The sequence below is a fragment of the Hydra viridissima genome, unplaced genomic scaffold (genome assembly GCF_058129835.1).
Source record: "Hydra viridissima isolate aposymbiotic clone 2 unplaced genomic scaffold, HvirCarnegie_v1 scaffold_22, whole genome shotgun sequence".
NCBI classification, from domain to species: domain Eukaryota; kingdom Metazoa; phylum Cnidaria; class Hydrozoa; order Anthoathecata; family Hydridae; genus Hydra; species Hydra viridissima.
This window is the reverse complement of record NW_028324321.1, coordinates 427,144-445,976: the sequence shown is the minus strand read 5'-3', so window position 1 is coordinate 445,976 and position 18,833 is coordinate 427,144. Positions and strand designations below refer to the sequence as shown.

The 18,833-nt window shown below is 28.6% G+C and overlaps 2 protein-coding genes across 5 annotated transcripts; one reads left to right on the top strand and one right to left on the bottom strand.

Moving 5' to 3' along the window:
- The first annotated feature begins 25 nt into the window (after window positions 1-25).
- LOC149876322 (very long-chain specific acyl-CoA dehydrogenase, mitochondrial-like) lies at window positions 26-10,129 on the top strand. 2 transcript variants are annotated; one of them, XM_090075590.1, is made up of 26 exons: window positions 26-435; window positions 643-709; window positions 2,367-2,439; window positions 2,924-2,988; window positions 3,116-3,208; window positions 3,622-3,663; window positions 4,007-4,075; window positions 4,296-4,361; window positions 4,592-4,657; window positions 4,913-4,980; window positions 5,316-5,361; window positions 5,453-5,538; window positions 5,630-5,678; window positions 5,799-5,844; window positions 6,010-6,113; window positions 6,236-6,340; window positions 6,545-6,631; window positions 7,086-7,148; window positions 7,485-7,586; window positions 7,698-7,795; window positions 8,794-8,866; window positions 8,993-9,065; window positions 9,362-9,434; window positions 9,564-9,639; window positions 9,770-9,908; window positions 10,065-10,129. In XM_090075590.1, the coding sequence occupies exons 1-25, from the start codon at window positions 380-382 to the stop codon at window positions 9,905-9,907; spliced, it is 1,884 nt and encodes a 627-aa protein (XP_089931716.1). In that variant the 5' UTR covers window positions 26-379; the 3' UTR covers window position 9,908; window positions 10,065-10,129. The 2 variants fall into 2 exon arrangements, with proteins under 2 accessions (XP_089931716.1, XP_089931717.1); XM_090075591.1 differs by having other exon boundaries at window positions 276-435; window positions 646-709.
- LOC149876321 (neurocalcin homolog) lies at window positions 8,958-15,841 on the bottom strand. 3 transcript variants are annotated; one of them, XM_090075592.1, is made up of 3 exons: window positions 15,636-15,841; window positions 11,723-11,976; window positions 8,958-11,372 (listed from the first exon to the last, which is right to left on the bottom strand). In XM_090075592.1, exons 1-3 carry the CDS (start codon window positions 15,794-15,796, stop codon window positions 11,062-11,064), a joined length of 726 nt encoding a protein of 241 aa, XP_089931718.1. In that variant the 5' UTR covers window positions 15,797-15,841; the 3' UTR covers window positions 8,958-11,061. The 3 variants fall into 3 exon arrangements, with proteins under 3 accessions (XP_089931718.1, XP_089931719.1, XP_089931720.1); XM_090075593.1 differs by lacking the exon at window positions 15,636-15,841 and adding an exon at window positions 14,729-14,872 and having other exon boundaries at window positions 10,812-11,372; XM_090075594.1 differs by lacking the exon at window positions 15,636-15,841 and adding an exon at window positions 13,061-13,200 and having other exon boundaries at window positions 10,812-11,372.
- Window positions 15,842-18,833: the final 2,992 nt, after the last annotated feature.

Here is an 18,833-nt window from a genome sequence, read left to right as displayed (position 1 = left end):
ACAAACGGAAACAATTCCGAACTTTGAACTTTTCTTTCAACATAAAACGAATACTGCTTTCTTTTTTTAACTTATGAAAAAAGAAGACAGCCTATAAGCATAAAATATACTAAAAGCACAGCTTTAAACAAGTTTATATTCAAATGCTAAATTAAAAAAAGAAAGCTTTTTATACTAATATTTTTTTAACACCTGCCTATACCAATCATATTATTACATAAAGTTACTTTAAAAATTACTCGATAGAGTTGATACCCAAAGTAATAGGTTTGTGTTGTTATAGCCACAAAAATACTTGATTTATTTACTTCAGTTAACTAAAGATAATTAAATACACTTCAGCTTTAAACACCAATTCTATCTATATTTATAAAGTAAGATGATTCGAACAACAAGATATGGCAAAAAATGTGGAGCAGCATTGAAATCTTTTAGGTAGGTGTAATTATTTCATTTAAACAACCTAATTTGTTTTTTGTATATGTAATATCTATGTTGTTGTTCAACATACTTTTTTCTTTTGTAACCTTGTAAGTTAAGCTTTCATAGCTGTTTGTTAAATAATTTGAAAAAATTTGCTAAAGTATCTGTGTGGGATCCACTAATTACCTGACAGGATATATAATATGAATTTTTATTTAGTAGTAAACAGCAATCAAGTATACAAGTATCTTTTGTACGCTATGCTTCTTCTTATAGTCCAGAGAAGGTATAACTTGTTTGGGTAATAAAAGACATTTTCTAGTTTCAGGAATTGAAAAAAGCATAATTCCTTTTTTTTTTTTTTTTTTTTTTTTTTTAGCCAAAAGCAAAAACTTAATAGGTTCTCATGGAGTTTTTTTTATATTAAAACTATCTTTTTTAATACCATCATTTTTTCTGATTTCAAGAATGTAATATCTTTTTATGAGGTCAAAATCAATTTTCTTGTGACACAATTTTATCTTATTGCAAAGTTAATTCAGATTTTTTTTTCTTAATTGTTGTTTGCATAAAATTTTTCAGAATAGCCTAAAAAGTATTGGTTGGAAAGCATTCAAAAATGCTTGACAGGTTATAAGCTTTTGTGAAAAAATGCAGGCAGAAAGTTTTTATATATGCTGGCAGAAAGTTATTATATTATTACTAAATTGATGATTGGTTAGTTCTGTCCCTTTTTGAAAATGTATAATTAAATTTTTGAATGGCTTGATTATGGTCAAGCATTTTTTTCTTTTGGTTAACATAATACTTGTTAGATGTTTAATATACTACTTTTTCATTATTTTCACTACTGACCACTTCTGATGTCCAGATTTGTGGACACCAGAGACTCCAGATAAATGGTCAGTAGTTAAACATGAATTTCTTGCCATTGGAAATATTTTCATAAATTAATAATTCATAAACTCTCTTACTTCATGTCTCCTGTTTTGAGGACATTTTTGAATAATTTTGATAAAATTATAAAAACATAATGAACTATATTTTGTGGAGAATTATATTTGCCACAATAATTTACCAACCTTTAATTAAATCAAGTTAATTAATGCAAGGTTGTTTTACAGGCATGCACATTTTGTTAGTGATTATATATTAGTTTAGTATTATCATTTTCAAATGGACTAGATGGAGTAAATAAGCGATTGCATGTAAAAATGATGGATTTTAAAGTCTTTTCCTACAAAAACATGAAATTCATTTATTTTGTTTAGCAAGTTTTTAGAATATAATTTCTGATTTTGAGTAGATTTTAAAAAGTAAGTGTCTTTTTTGACCTCTAAATTTGCTAGTTTGTACAATTTGTAGATTGGATAAACAAGGTGCAGGGGGTAAAACTAACACAGAAGTTTTAGGTTTCAAGTTTTACTCAAAAAGGGAAAATATCCTGTATTAATTATTTATTCTTAGGTAACCTGTTGTCAATTAGATTTTTATTTTCTCTTTGTTTTTAAATTTTAGGAATTATTTTTTAGTTAAATTAGCACTGAAATTAAGTCCCTGCTAAATATCCACTAAAGTCTCAAGTTATAAGATTATTATGTTTTTCATTTAAAAATATTGTATCTGTATTTTTATAGTCATAAAACTTCTTTAGATTACTAAACAGCTTTCATGAATATGAAAATTTCCGCTGTACAGTTTTTCTTTTTTAAATAAAAAACACTGTTGTTCTGTTGTGTGTGTGTGTGTGTGTGTGTGTGTGTGTGTGTGTGTGTGTGTGTGTGTGTGTGTGTGTGTGTGTGTGTATGTGTGTGTGTGTGTGTGTGTGTGTGTGTGTGTGTGTGTGTGTGTATTTGTTGCTATCAATATTGTGTATCAAATTATTATCTTACTTTGTCTATTTGTATATTATGTCAATATTATATTTTGTTAGATTGTTTCAGGATGAAAAGTCATTTGTAATGGGAATCTTTATGGGATCCGCAAACATCAAGCAAGTTTTTCCTTTCCCTGAAGGTTTGTTATATTTTGTAAAATAGATCTTTTAATTCTTCCGTTTTTGAATTCTTATCGTGTTGTGTCTGTCTGTGTTTATACACACACACACGCACAACATGATAAGAAACATGATAATAATGCAGAAGCATTACATACATATATATATATATATATATATATATATATATATATATATATATATATATATATATATATATATATATATATATATATATGTAGTGCTTCTGCATTATTATCATAATGTTTTCTGGTCACTTTTTAAAGCTGAATTCCATATCTATATTTAAATCACATTCTGCACTTATGCATATAAATATTGCTATTGATATTGACTCTAAACTTTTCTTTTTGCAGCAATTTACAATATCTTTTGTGTTGAAACTGTTTTTTTTTTTTTAAATCTTTAATTTTCTAAAGTATTCATTGAAACTTAATCTGTGAAATAAAAAGTATTACATAATAAGTATTTTTCTTTACATAGTGTTGAGCTCAGACCAGAAAAATGTTGTAGGAGAACTAATTGAACCTGTAGAAAAGTTTATGTCTGTAAGTAAAATTAAATGCATGAACAATTTAATTTATTCTACTTGATTGCAGAAATGTTTTGCAAAAGATTTTTTCTGACTTCTTTTTATTTTTATTTTTAAAACCAAGTTATAGTTTTATACTTTAGGAAGTAAATAACCCTTTTACAAATGATGCTAATGAAGCAATTGAACCAGCTACATTAAAAGGATTGAAGGAACTTGGTGCTTTTGGTCTACAGGTTCGTTTGTAAAAGCTTAAGTTTAAATCATGGTGTTTTGATCATAAAGCATTTGATATCAATAATGTTTAGGAGAATTAAAATGCTAAAAAGCACATTATGTCATTATAAAGGCTCTACTTTGAATAATCGATGATTAACAGCACATACTTGATTTGCTCCCACAGGCTTCATACTGTTGCTGACTTGTTTATAGGTTATTAAGAAATATCAATAAACAATAAAAGTTGAGTTAAATTAGTATATAAAAGATGCTCTTAATAAATTTTGTTTTGCTTTCAAGAAATGGGCAACACAATTTGTTTGTAAAAACTGACTTTGGATTTTATTTACTTTGAAAAATAGAAAGATTTATTCGATTCTTTTGAGGTGTTTGTTGTGAAAAAATATTATTTCTGGTTTAAATTTTCTAGGTGCCATCAGAGTTTAATGGTGTGGGATTAACTAATACACAGGTAGAGATACTTTTTGTTAATAGAGCGATATATTTTAATTTACTACCACAACAAATAAATTTATAAAATGACTTTTTTTTTTTTTAACTTAGCAAGCATGTGTTGCATGTTTTAGAGATTTTCCAAAATTTTCATCTTTTAATCAAGTTTCTATTTCTATAGAATTTTACAACAAATTGTTTTGTTTTTCAAAATCAAAATGTTTTTTTTTTTTCTTTTTATTATTATTATTATTATTATTATTATTATTATTATTATTATTATTATTATTATTATTATTATTATTATTATTATTATTATTATTATTATTATTATTATTACTATTATTATTATTGTTTTTTAGTATGCACGAATGGTAGAAATTGTTGGGAAATATGATCTAGGGGTTGGAATAGCTCTTGGTGCACATCAGGTATTGTAATGCAGTGTTGTTCAATCATCTTCTTTTTCTCTAAAGTAGTGGAAATAAAGTCTTGTCAGCCATGATTTTGTTAGCTATGTTTAATAAACTTTATGAATTTTTAAATTATTATTTTTAAGCTTGATTTAATTTTTATTTATTAAATTAATTTTTTTTTTAATTAAATTTTAAACTTTATAAACATTAAATGTTTTTGTTTCACTTCTTTCAGTCAATCGGTTTCAAGGGAATTCTTCTGTCTGGTACAGAAGAACAAAAAAAGAAATATTTGCCTTGTGTAAAAATATTTGTTTTTGTTTTTTTTTGTTTTATAGTAGTTGAAAAACCTTCTGTCCCCTTTTTTTTTAATTTATAATTTGATTATATATTTCATTTTTATTTTTTTATTTTTTAAAAAAAGGGAAAAAAAGAAAGGAAAGAAATTTTTTTGCTGTTTAAATTTAAAGATGGGGTGAGTTTTTAATGAAGTTGTTCATGCATGTTTTTTTTTTGTGATTAATGATTTAGTTGGCGTCAGGAGAAAAACTTGCTGCTTTTTGTCTCACAGAACCTAGTAGTGGCTCAGATGCTGCTGTGAGTAGTAAAGCTTTGTTACAAGTTTTATTTTACTAAATGTGTAAATTTTTTTTCTTTATGTGTTCAGTTTCTATTTTTTACTTCTAAAGTTTCTACTAACCAGTTAAAAATATTTAATTGATAGTTTGCTGCAAGATGCTTTATCATAATTTCTAAATCTTGCGTGCGTACCAATGTTAAGTATCAACATTTTGTATCATTAAAATTTGTATCAACTTATATTCGGTACTTGCAATTCAAGTATTCTTATAGTCAATTCGCACCAATGCTAAACTTAGTCCTGACGGAAAGTATTGGATTATGAACGGAGGGAAGTTGTGGTGAGCTTCAGTTAATTAGTTGTTATGTTGTTGTTGTTGCTATGTTGTTGTTATGTTGTTGTTGTTGTGCATTCTGTTGTGTATTATTGTTATTTTTGTGTATCTTGTGAAAATTCTAATGAAATTGAGATTCTTGACTGCTGATTGGTATAATGGAATTAAAATTAGGAGAATGTTGAAAACAGCTGTAAAATACAGTTTTTTTATTTACATGTAAACAAATTTTTTGAATTATCTTGAAATTCTCAAAGTTCTGTACAAAACACAGATTTGTGGTAACGGAAAGTATTTTTTTGTGTAATTTTTTTACCATTTGGCTATTTTTTTTTTAATAGGATAAGTAATGGTGGGGTAGCAGAGATATTTACAGTGTTTGCCCAGGTTTGAGTTTGAGTATTTGTATAGTAAAATGCAGAGAGTTAATAAAAACGTTTTAAAATGTTTAGTTATTCTTATTATTTTTATTGTGAAGACACCTGTGAAAGATGAAAATTCTGGAGAGGTGAAAAATAAAATCACTGCATTTATTGTTGAAAGATCATTTGGTGGTGTAACAAGGTGTTTATCTTCATTTGCAATAAAAAACTTTTATGTCTTTTTGATAAAGAGTTTGATCTGAATTTTACATAGATTTTTTTTTTTTTTAAAGTGGTCCTCCAGAGAAGAAGATGGGTATCAAATGTTCAAATACTGCTGAGGTATGTCTGTTGTATATTAAACAAGTATTAGTGCTTTTCTGGCACAGCTCAGTATGTGAGTCCATGCATTTTTTTTCTTTTTCTAAACACTATAAAGTTGTTTTACCGTTGTCTTTTCAGGTTTACTTTGAGGATGTAAAGATACCAGTTGAAAATGTTTTGGGAGGTATGTAAAATGTTTCAAATCTCAAAAAGTGAAAAAATGGTATTTTCTGTGGAATCACTGAACTGTGAAATAAAAGTAAAAAGTGTAAAAAAGTTTGATATTTTTTGGAAAGAAATTTTATAACTATTTTCTGTGTTTTCTTACTTTTGTATTTTATGAGATTAGGTGTGGGAAATGGATTTAAAGTTGCAATGAATATTTTAAACAATGGTCGTTTTGGCATGGCTGCTGCCCTTTCAGGAACACAGAAAAGTTTGATTTCTCAAGCTGTGAGTAATTTAATTTATTTACTCAAGACCTATTCATTTTGTTTAATGTTTTTTTTTTACTTGGAGTAAGAAATGTTTTAGAAACTGTCTTTTGATTGAAAATATTCTTTGCTAATACCTAGGTAACATTTGCATCAAATAGAACTCAGTTTGGAGAAAAAATTATCAGCTACGGTGTAATTCAAGAGAAGATTGCCCGCATGGCAGTTAGACAATATGTTACAGAAGTAAATTTTTGAAACATAATTTTAATATTGTTTTTAAAAATTAAGAAAGAGTCTGGTCAAGTATCTTACATTGGCATTATTCATTTTTATTCATTGTGTTGATATGATCATTACATTTTTTACCTCTAACATCACAAAAAATTTGTTATTCTACAAAACAGTTTTCTTTTTTTTAACATGTTTTGATTTTGCATTTTTTAACAGAGCATGGCATACATGGTGTGTGGCATAATGGATAAAGGATTTAAAGATTTTCAACTCGAGGCTGCCATAAGCAAAATTTATGCTTCGGTATGTATTATTTTACTGAATTGAAATTGTAACAGCTAAAGCATGTTTATTTACAGTTGTCATCACAAATTAAAGTTAAGGCATTATCCATCTAGGAAATAGGAGAGGTTTTATTTATTGTATGGCTGTAATCAAAAGGTCTACCACAGCGATATAACAGTTATATTTGTAAGAAAATGACCCATAAACATTATAATTATCTATGAGTTACGATTTGGGAAGTGGATATTATATTTGAAATATCAACAGAGTAAAAGTAATACAGTAAGAGCTCAGGAAACCTTTTTTTTGGTACCATTCAAATGGTGTTTAACAAAAATAATACAAAAATCATTTTAAAAATTTTACAGAGATGGTTTTTCAAAGAGCATCAGCAATGCACAAACGTTTTTTTTTTATGTAAATTTTTCAAGGGTTTGAGGCTCAGTTTGCTATTTATGTTTTATTTGACCAGGAATCAGCATGGGAAGTTGCAGATGAAACTATACAAATTCTTGGTGGCATGGGTTACATGAAAGTATGTTATCCTTTTTTTTTGTTGTTGTTGCAAGTTTGTGTTTCTCATAGTTGTTTTGCATTTTTATTTCAATGTTGTGCAAAGCTGTTATCGATAAACCTAATAAACAGGTGCATTTGTAAAAAAATGATCCATAAACAATAGCATGATTCAGATGATCCATAAACAATAGCATGATTCAGTGAAAAGTGTACTGATAATTTTATTTTTTTAAAAAGAGAAAAATTTCTAAACATTTCTTGTTGTAATCATTAGGAACTCGCTGATGGAGTTTTTTCTCTAGTAAATAGTCACAAAAAGTGAAAGACTGTAAATCAAAGTGATTATTTTTTTTAGGGCACTGGTACTGAAAGAGTAATGAGAGATCTGCGTATCTTTCGTATATTTGAAGGAACCAATGACATTCTACGTCTTTTTGTTGCTTTGACTGGATTGCAGGTTATTTATAATAAACATTCCTTAGAAAAATGTAGTTTGGTAATATTTACTGCAATTAAAATTGAAAATAGTTGGAATAAATAAAAATTGTAACCTTTTTTTTTTTATCAGGGAGCAGGCAAATATTTAAAAGATTTACAAAGCACAATGAGAAACCCGTTAGCTAATATGGGAGTAGTCTTACAGCAAGCCATTCTCCGCTCAAAGCGGTGGGTTTAACTAATTTTTTTGTTTTTTTTATGTGTTTCTAGTTTATTAATCTAATAAATGATTTAAACTTAAAAACAATTTTGTAATGGAACAAATGATTTAAAAATGCAAAGAAAATTTATGTAGATAACACTGATTTAAAGTTTGATGTTGGTTTTGGTCTGGCATCCTCTCAGTTTTAAAAAAAAAAAAAAAATTAAATTTTGTTTTTTACTTTGAAGAAAATTTCGGAAAATCTAAAGCAGGAAACCAAAGTATTAAATTATTACAAATGCAAATGTGTAACGACAACAAGAATGAACCATAAAATGGAGCATCTGAAGTGTTTATCAGTGATTGCTCTCTTGTGTGGAATGTAAGGAGAGTTACATTGTAATATTGTCAGGTGAGAAATCTGAATGAAGTTTCAAAGGCATTGGATCTTAAAACTTTACAGGAATGTTGTAGTTTAACAAAGTCGTTGTAATTAAACGCTGTGTAACAAAAGTTGTTGTGATGATATGTACATCAAAAGTTGTTGTGATGATACGTACATCAAAAGTTGTTGTGATGATATGTACATCAAAAGTTGTTGTGGTGATATGTACATCAAAAGTTGTTGTGATGATACGTACATCAAAAGTTGTTGTGGTGATATATACATCAAAAGTTGTTGTGATGATACGTACATCAAAAGTTGTTGTGATGATACGTACATCAAAAGTTGTTGTGATGATACGTACATCAAAAGGAGTAATGGTTAATTAAGAAAAGCTATTTATAGTTAAAGAAAAAATAACTCACCTTGCAAAAAAAAGATAGTAACACAGTCACAGGAATTAGAAATTAAGGTTCCTGAGACACATTTCATTTCAAATTTTTAAAAAACTGGAGGCTCTCAGTTAAAAACAAACATCAAATTCTGAATAAGTTTTATTAGGCGATAACAGCTAATGACATCTTTGCATTTTTTTAATTTTTTAATCACAGTGTAGTTAGCTATATAGTTCTTTTTCAGAGCTGCTGGATTAAGTGCCGGGCCTGATTTCTCATCAAGTGTTCATTTGGATCTTAAGCACCATGCAGACTTGGTGAGCAACCTTTCCCTGATAAATAATTGACCTTTGTGTGTGTGTGTTTTTTTTTATTTGGTGACATGGTTTTTGAATCTATAAATTAATCTTCGAAAACTCTTATTTTCAAAAAAATTTTTATAGGCATCAAAAGCTGTTGAAGCATTTGGTGTTACATCAGAAAAACTGCTCATTAAATACAAAAAAGATATTGTTAGTAAGTTTACTCATAGTTCTTTAAATCAGGTGGAAAATGTTTGCATAGCTGAGATATGTAGCTTAGTGAAAAAGCTTAGTGTGGTATACTGAATAAGATAGTAATGATTTTAACGATGATGATTACAACCAAAGTGGTATTGATTACGCTCGTCATAATTAACGTCTGATTTAGTTAATTGCTGTCTTGCACTCTAAAGTGATAATCTTGATGCTAATCTAGTTAAAATCACGATAAAAAAAAAAACTCTGCGTTTATCATATCAACAGGTTGATTTTAAAATTTGTCGATTCTAGATCAACAAATGATCTGTTACCGACTAGCTGATGCTGCAATTGATATTTTCGGCATGATTTGTGTTTTATCTAGGTAAGTTCCAACAACACTACAGATATTTTCGATCAGTAGTAAATTATTATAGATTTAACTATTTTCATAAATATTCTATCAACTATTTTTTCATATACATCAACGTTCTATTTTTGACTCTTTATTAAGGACATCGAAATCGCTGATCAATTTTGTTCCAAACGCAAAACAGGAAGTTCTGTTATCCTCTATTTTCTGTTCCGAAGTAATTTTTGTTTGATAACTATTATGTATTAACTATGAGATTAATCCGAACATAGTATTTTTGGTTCCTTACTTTATGGAAATCTGTGTAATAACATATATACAATTAATATTTGTACGTTGCATTAAAGGCATATAGTCGTGTGCAGCGCAATCTCGACTCTTGTCTTTCTGGAAAATATTTGGAGAACGATAAACTGAAGTCTAACGTTGCTTCCGAAATTGCTAAAAGTATGGGCGTTTATACACAGCATCCTCTGGGCTTGTAAGGCAAGAAACAGTTTTTTTATTCTCCATGACCTGTTTTTTTATTCTCCATGACCTGTTTAGAAAATTCTACTTGTAAATATAACTATTGTTTGTTTGTTGTTGTTTTTTTTACGTTCTTATATTTTAGTTTTAACTTAAATTGTAATTTTGTTATAGATTAGTTCGTCGTGCTCACAGTTTGTATTTTTGATAATTGTTGTCAAATACTTGTGGGTTTTTTCTACGTTTGTTTTAAAAGCTGTTTTTACTCCATTGATTATTTATTATAAATTCAATTGTTAATGATCGATTCCGTTGTTAATCAAACAATCCCATTGTTAATCTAACAGCATTAAACTTCGAATTCAACTCCAAGTTAAATGTGCTGGCCACTAAAGCGTTGCTGCGTTGCTGCGTTGACTAATAAACCATTGTATCCACCTGCTATTAAATTGCTGCTTAAAAAAAATATAAATTTAAAATATCAGTTACAACCGTTCATAAACGTAACAAAAATGCGTACAAATTTTGTTTATTGAATGGGAATGCCCGCGCTCCTGCATTTAATACATGATGCTGCTATGGTACTGAAATCTTTCCATTTCGCTTGACTTATGAAAACTAAGAAACGAGACTTACAAAGCAAATCTTTAAAAAAAATGATGTCATACATAAGAACGCATAAATTTTCAACTGAATGTTATGAAATAAACATAATTTGTAATAAACTGACGTAATTTAAGGATGTCGCTTCAAGCAATTTCCTTTCTGGTGCACTTAGTTTTTAGATTTGATTTTAAGAGTTCACAACGAAATTTTAGGTGATTTGTGTGAACTATTTTACGTAAGGGAAACTTGGGGTAAGAGGGGCAGGAGAAGTTGCGAAAAGCATTCAGTGAATTATAAATAAGGATTTAGAAACGATAAACCGCGACTTGGAGTTTTATTGAGTTTAATACAAACAGAATGAAATCTTGCAAAACAGCGGAAGCTTCAGAGGGTTGCGTTTAGTTATACACTAAAAAAAACTCCGGACGTACGAAGTCCTTAAACAACACGCAGTCTTACGCTGCGTTTGAACTTTTGTGATAATTCCGAAAGGCCTTTGCAAGTTCGATAAAAGTTACCAATAATCTGTATCTTTTTCGATGGTAAAGGTATCTTTTTAGAAGGTTTACTCGTTCGATTGTAGAATCTTCACAAATGTCAGATCGTTTTGAGCTCCTTCAATAAATTCTTGAAGAGAAAGTTTATTATCGTGGTTTTTATCGAACTTTGAAAACAAAGAAAGAATTCTTTCGTCGCTCGCATTTTTATCGTTAATATTTCCAATCATTTTTTTAATAGACTTAACAATAGCTAAAACTTCGTTTGAAGTTATTGCACCGTTGCCGTCAACATCGTATACCATGAAAGCCCAGCGCAGTTTTTCTTCCATCGTGCCTCTTGTTGTTATTGATAAGGAGCACATAAATTCACGGAAATCTAAAAGAATGTTCGATAATACCTTCAACAACCAATAAAAATACGATCTTAAAAAAAAAAGCAGCGCGGTCTATAAAACTGTTAGGGAGAAGCAACAAAATCAGGACCGTTGTACGTACGCACAAGGAGTGTTTTTATCAATAAAAGCGTTTTCGGCCTAATGGTTAGGATCAAGTGTAGCTGGCCTAGGCCAGTGTGCTTTTATTAAACTAATATTTTTATATTTTATTTTCGCCCGCTCTTCAAAGGGGAGGCAAACTCAGGGTCGACGTGCTACTGGATTTTCCCTGGAGGGGAGTGGGCAGTTGCTGGAGGACTCTTAACGCTATAATACCTCAATAAAAGCATACCTATAGTACCGTCGTGATTTGTGTCGAAAGTTCGAAACAAATGCTCGGCAAATTTCTTAGCTTCAGTTGTTCCGTAAAATTTGCTGTATATATCGGTAAACTGCTGCAGTGATAATCGTCCTTCTGGGCAGTCTCGCTTGAAACCAATATGCCAGTCTTTAAGTTCTTGTTCGGTGAAATGGGTGCGGTTAAGAAGGTCGGTAATTTCTTTAGGAGGCAGTTTGCTAGAAGTTTTACCCATCTGGCTGGCACGTCTTAAAACAAATAAGGTGGGTGAATTATAGATTTTACATAACTACATATTTACATAATGCATATATAATTTAATATACAGAAACAAATAAAAATAAAAATCTAAAAAAGATTATCATAAATTAAATTAAATCTAAATTAAATCTAACATAATTTTAGTTATATATATATATATATATATATATATATATATATATATATATATATATATATATATATATATATATACAATATTTATAATGTATAATTATTTATATATACACGTCAATGTATACATAATATATATATATATATATATATACACATATATAAAAGATATTTAATCTAATAATATTGCATTATCTTTAATGTTATACAAATTTTAATTCCACAAAAAAATTGAATTTTGTCATTTTTCATATTTGAAAGGGGCTTTCTAAAATGATGTTCGTGCCTTAGATTTAAATTTTATATGCAGCCATTTTATCATTTATTATATGCATTACACTGTATTCAAAAAAATTTAGCATAAAAAAATACAAGTTTATAAAAGATTGCATAAAAAAATTTACACTCATAAAAATTATTATACGTATATTATCAAAGAAAAAAATACGATCACCTTTACAGATTTTTTTGTTTGTTGTTGTTTTCTATGAAGAAATGCGTTGTATTGTTAAAGAATTTTTTTTAATGCGATGAAAACATATGTCTTAGCAAAAAAATATCTCTGTAGTGAAATATCTCTGTAGCCTTGTTTATTCTTGTGTTGAGAAAAATTTCACAAATTTACGCAACATTATTATTTGGACTACTCACTCCAAACAATATTAGGTTGGATTGTTCTAGATAATATTCTAGATCAGGTCAGTGAATAATATTGAGTTTAGAACTTTAAACTATGCTAGGAGACTTTTAGTTATAAAAAATTATTTTCTTCAAGATCTAAATTTGGCATCGTTTTGAATTTAGTGTTCAATTAAAAGTAACATAAAGAATAAGCAAATAGTTTATATGAACAGTGGTTTATTAACAACACATCCCACAACATTTTATGCTTTGAAAGGATAATATAACGACCAACTTTTGATTAGTAAATATTCTTACCCCTTTGGGATTTAAAACGTGTTCCAAATGGCTTACCCCTTGGGGTTGCTTTTAAAATAAGAAGACATTACAATATATATTTCAATGATAAATTGAAGAGATTTATGCGTTCATGACTTTTTTAAACGACGCGCTTTTTCTCAAGATATAATCTCAACAGAGTTTTAAATATGTTTTCTCCTGTGTGAGCGCAACAAAAGAATTCGTTGAGCTTTAGTAATAAGAACTCAAAAAGAACCAATGTCACTATTGTTCAAATTTATAAAAATGTAGATATAACTATACTATATATACTGAACAAGATGAAAGAAACGATGTTATCGCTTTTGAAAATTGATTATTTATATGCAGATATTATGAATAACATCTTCGTATTTTAAGATAGCCTGCGAGAAATGATTAATTATGCTAATCAATTTACGATTTAGAAAAAATTTTAGGAAGTTCGACCATACTGGTTCATTGAATTTTGTCGACGAAATTGTGAAAGATATCAAAGTTAAAAATTTAAGCTACGTATTCAAAATGCATGCAGATTAAACCAATCAAAGTGATTTATTGGTAAAATGTCCGTTTAAGTGTTGTTTCCTAAAAATACTTTTCTAACCGATCGCCATTGCTGTTTTATTAAGCTTGAAATTATGATAACTAGGAGAAGCACCGTTCTCAAAATAACTACAACTCTTTCACAAAAAACTAAACAAACGCCGCAACGTTTGCTCGAATATTTACGGTACCTGTTTTAACGCGAGAATTGAACGTAAGTCTGGTATAAAAATTCGAAAGGTCACAAAACAATGCAGTTTTCCTGGAGGGGACTTCTGGTTTTTGAATAAAATAATTTTTAGGATTCACAACCAAATCCTGTTAGTTAGCTTTTAAAAGCTCATGGCAGGGACTTTTTCTTCGCTAGAGACTCGTTTTACTTTTAACTGAAGAACGATAACTTTTCATTATATCCTAATAATGTGGAATTGAAAATTTTGTAAAGAAACAAGAAGCAAAAACTTTTGCCAAAGATAGTTTACGCAACAGTTTGCACCATTCTTAGCAGACACAACAGCTTGCACCAACCGAAGAATCTTACTCAGGTTTTTTTGCTTCGAATAAAAATTTTATGCATAAATTTAGCATATAAAAATTTGAATGCTTTACGAATCTCAAAACAAAATTTTGAAAATGAACAACTGTTTTTTTTTTTTTTGTTTTTTTTTTTAATTTTTTAATAGTATTTATTATTTATATATGAGAAAACCTATAATTTCTAATTTCTATAGTCTCTAATTTCTTTACTTTGCTGAACCTCTACTTTGTTGATCCTTTACTTTGATGACCTTCTAATGCCCCTCCATTGAAAACTTATATATTTTTTAAAAACATTTTTTACATGCATCATGTTACTATATATATTCGTAAATACGTGGAACCATATTTATACATAGATACATTTATAAACATATGTAATATATTTCTATTTAGAAGTATGTGACTTGAAGTATTTAAACACGTCTGAAAAGCCGATATAAAATACCGATATAAATTACCGACATAAAATACCGACATAAATACCGACATAAAATACCGACAAACTATCGGCAAGAAAAAAAAATTTTTTACGCATTAACCGCTCTTATTTACTTTTTATGAATTTTAGTGAATTAAACCTACCTTTAAATTCTGTACAAGATTTAATCGGAATAAAACTCCCAGCTTCTAATACATATTTTTATAGTTACCAAAAAAAATTATGTTTAATATATAATGTTCTATTCTGTTTGTAAAGCGAATTAAATATTTCCATTTTTATCTATTCATTATGCTTCTAAAAAACAAATAAGAACATAAAAAAAAGGCACATCGATTAATTATTAAACAGTTCGTTTGGCAAACACGATATATAATGAAAACTTTGCTTGATTGCATTAACTGAAATGAAAATTGGAATGATTACTGCGTTCTAATTTTTATGCAATAAATGTCGGCGAAAAAAAAAATAAGGCACATAATTATCACACTACTTACAAAACGGGGAAACGCTATTTTTACTAACGCAGTTTTATTTGACGGGGGAAGGGGGGTTCTCAAGAGAGATTGTGGGTGTTATCATTTCTAGATCGCTTTCTGGAAGGAAAAAACTTAATCCGGAAAAACCTAATCAAACTCCTTTCAGGAAATCTGCTTTGGCAAGATGGTATTTAATGATTTAGGATATCCGTTTTTACAAGAAAGAATGTAATATTTTTGGGTGTCTGTTGAATTTATTAAATGGAACTTCAACAGCTTGAATAATTTTTACGATTTATACTTTTTACTTTTTGCCTAAATTTTTAAACGATTTTTTTTTGTGTGAGTAAATTTAGTGATAGTACTTGTTTATTTGTTTATTTTTCTTTTTTTTTTTTTTGTATTATTTTTTTATTGTGTTTTTATTGAACTTTATATGAGTTACGTTCATTCACTTTGAAAGTAAATATATATCCTGAATCTCATCCACATGAGTTTACTTGTAAAAAAATACAAAGCCTAAATAAAACGGAACAACGAGCATGCGAGGGACAGATACAAAGTTACTTACTTTGAAAAACTTTCTCTGAATGACCATCTCTGGTGGTCTTCTTTTTTTGTACTGTATTGTCTTTCATTAGTCGCTCGAACCTGATTATCTCTTTCTTTACGATAAAGTATTTTTTTATTTTTTATTTTAGGGTTCTCATCTTTTGCCAAGTTCGCACCCATGTCTCCTAGAGCACCACATATAGAATAATATCAGTAAAACAATTAAAAACTAAGCATCATGGGAAATTAAATATAAGGGTGAGGTATTTATTATAAATATTATGTATTAAATAGTAGCAAAAAGATTTAACTAAAATTTAAAAACTGGGAGGTTCTCAAACTTGATGAAATAATTTTAAAAAAAAACAAAAAAAAAACAGCCGTAAGATTAAAAATAAAAAATCTAACTCAAATGCCTAAAGGAAATTCTCCAACCACATCTTTCGTGATACGAAGTAAAATTACAAAGTATTTACGAATTAATTTCAGAAAACAACTCATAAATAATGAGAAGAAATTATAATTAAAAAAGACCAAAAGGTGTTTAAACCAAAGAAAAGAATATATATATATATATATAAGAAAAAAAAAACAACGCTGTATGTTAAGCATTTTAGAAACGAGTGATCATTTTAATAATAACAACGGGTGCATAAACAAGAACGACGTCAATAACAGCCCACAATACCGGCGACGAAGACAAGAGCAAAAAACCTTCTGTTAAAATAAGAAATAAGCGCCACCAACATAAGACCCACCGAAAACCACGCAACGAAAAGTAACAAAAAGAACCACGTGGTTTGGTTGACAGAGAGAAAAAAAACTGATAGAGAAAAAAAAACACTTTGAAAAACATCGTAATTTCTTCAGAAAGAAATGCAACTTTAGATATTGGTATGTTTAAGGTCGAAAGCTAAAAAAACTCCATTTATGATTAATTAATATTATTACTATACTGTTAATAATCTGTTGTAATAGATTTTAAAATATCATTAATAAATTACACGCATTTTAGTTATTTAGGCAAACATTCCTATCGAGAGGTAAGGACTTTCCAATTTCACGGATGAAAAAAAAAAAGGCTTTTTTATGATGAACTTGTTTCACAAAACCTTTTTTGGTTGATTTTGTAATAGGGAGATCTGGACCTGAAACTCAAAGGCATCTCTGAGCAAGACTTTGGAAGTATAAAGTCTTGCAGAAAACTATAAAAGTGAAAAACCTTTCTTTCTGTATTTTTGAGCATTGAAAACTCAAAAAAAAAAAAAAAAAATTGTTTTTCTAAATAAAAAGGTAATCTTTAATTATGAAAAAAAAAAAATTTTTGTTTTAGAATAAAAACCAGGTTACGACAAATCAAAACAGCTCTGTTGCTTACCTTTGGACTCAAACGAGAAGATGACTTACCCATGACTTCTAATTTTAGAAATCTGCAAAAAAAAAAAAAAACAAACAAAAAAAAAACATCCGCCGAACAAGGAAACTGAATAAAGATTCTTTGCGGCATTTGGAAATGAATTTCTTTGTTTTCACATCTTGTAAATTTTCCATTAACATTTTTACAAAAGTCGTTTATTAATTAAATAACTTGAGTAAAACGAGTCAAACAGATTTTATGTTGGCACCTAAGAAATCCAATATACAAAACAAACAACCTTCATTGCGTAAGAAATGACGAGCGACCAGACACCCTTATCAAGAAAGTTGACGACGATCTTTGTAGAAGTGTAGAGCATAACTTATTATAAATTTAAATGAAATTCAGCGTTTTGAAAACTTGATATTCTTTTTAAAATTATGAAAAATTTAAAAAGTGACAGCATGATAACAATCCAAATGAACTAAAATAAACAACGGTTTTGGATTGCCAGTTTTTGGTTTTACATTACGGTCGAAGTTAGCTTTTCATTTGTCTGAAGTTTTAAAAAAACAAGAAGTGTAAGTTGACTACACATCGGCAGGTCGAGGGTGTAATCATAAAAAGTTTGAAACTTTTACAAGTTGTAGCTTCTCCCTCATGACAGTTTTTTCATATAACTTCTCCCTCATAACAGTTTTTTTAAAATGGCAAATCTAAGAAAAGAAAATTGTTTCCACGTGGTTTCTTACCGTTTTTAGACATTGAAGCTGAATTGATAGAATGACCAAAAAAGTAGAACTAATCACACCATTTCAATAAAAATAAGTTTAAATTCACACATTTTGCCTCCTTTGTAACGATAATATCAAAGCAAAACTTTATAAAATACGCCACTATTAAATTACGCAATGAAATTAAAAAAAAAACAAAAAAAAGAGAGAATATTTCGCTAAAATATGCTTATTATCTTTCAGCTATAAAATGAAGATAGTTTTATAACCATTTTAGTTTTATCGCTGACATGGTTGCGCACGCTGTACTAATCTCAAATAATTGTATCATAAAGATATAATTGTTAAAGATGAGATGTTCTCACCCAAGCTAAAAACATAAAAAAAAGAAAAAAAACTGACATCAAGCAAAAAATCCCATAAAATTTATCATAATGTTTTATTTGTTTTCTCTTTCCAAGAAATGAAAAATTTTCCATCAAAACCCTCATGTAACATTTTTAAATAACTCTGTAATAACTCCAAACACGAAAAGTGTATCTAAAAATTTCAAACGTTTTCTTTTCTACATTTTTGCGAGCAGATGTTCCAAAACGTCAGGGAATGATTTTTATAGGACAACCTTTTTTAATTTGCATTTTTTCTTGAAAAAATAATTGCTTGTTTTTAATGGGGTTTAACAATAACTTATAAATATAGGTCTCTGGAGGTTTACTCTTAAAAACCCAAAAATCAATAACTGTTTATATTCCTTTTTATACTTGTTTCGTAGTCGCTGTTGTTATCGCCGCAGTTATTTTAGCCAGGCGCTGTTGCTGGATATTGCAGTTGACATCCTTACTGGCGCTGTAGCGTGATGACGTTAATGCCCCAAGGAAATAAGTTTGTTGTGGCAAAGTTTTTTTGCGTCATGGAGCACAAGAAGATGCACAGATAAGAATGGAAGCTTTTAGGGATTAAAAAGAAGGATATTTTTGCATAAATATCTATTTAAGATGTGCAGGTGTGATTTTGCGAAAAATTTGCAGCTCAAAAAAATAAGCGAAAATGTTGAAAATATTTGAACACAAGCTTAAATATTTACGTAATACTAATTCAAATATTCTCTCAAAAAGCTGCGTTTAAG

Excerpts from the sequence above, each read along its gene's own strand:
- LOC149876322 (XM_090075590.1), top strand. The coding sequence starts at position 380 with ATGATTCGAACAACAAGATATGGCAAAAAATGTGGAGCAGCATTGAAA. Across the intron at positions 2,989-3,115 it reads CTGTAGAAAAGTTTATGTCT|GAAGTAAATAACCCTTTTAC; the intron begins GTAAGTAAAATT and ends TTTATACTTTAG. Across the intron at positions 4,981-5,315 it reads ATGAACGGAGGGAAGTTGTG|GATAAGTAATGGTGGGGTAG; the intron begins GTGAGCTTCAGT and ends TTTTTTTAATAG.
- LOC149876321 (XM_090075592.1), bottom strand. The coding sequence starts at position 15,796 with ATGGGTGCGAACTTGGCAAAAGATGAGAACCCTAAAATAAAAAATAAA. Across the intron at positions 11,977-15,635 it reads TTCAGAGAAAGTTTTTCAAA|ACGTGCCAGCCAGATGGGTA; the intron begins GTAAGTAACTTT and ends ATTTGTTTTAAG. Across the intron at positions 11,373-11,722 it reads AAATCACGACGGTACTATAG|ATTTCCGTGAATTTATGTGC; the intron begins GTATGCTTTTAT and ends ACATTCTTTTAG.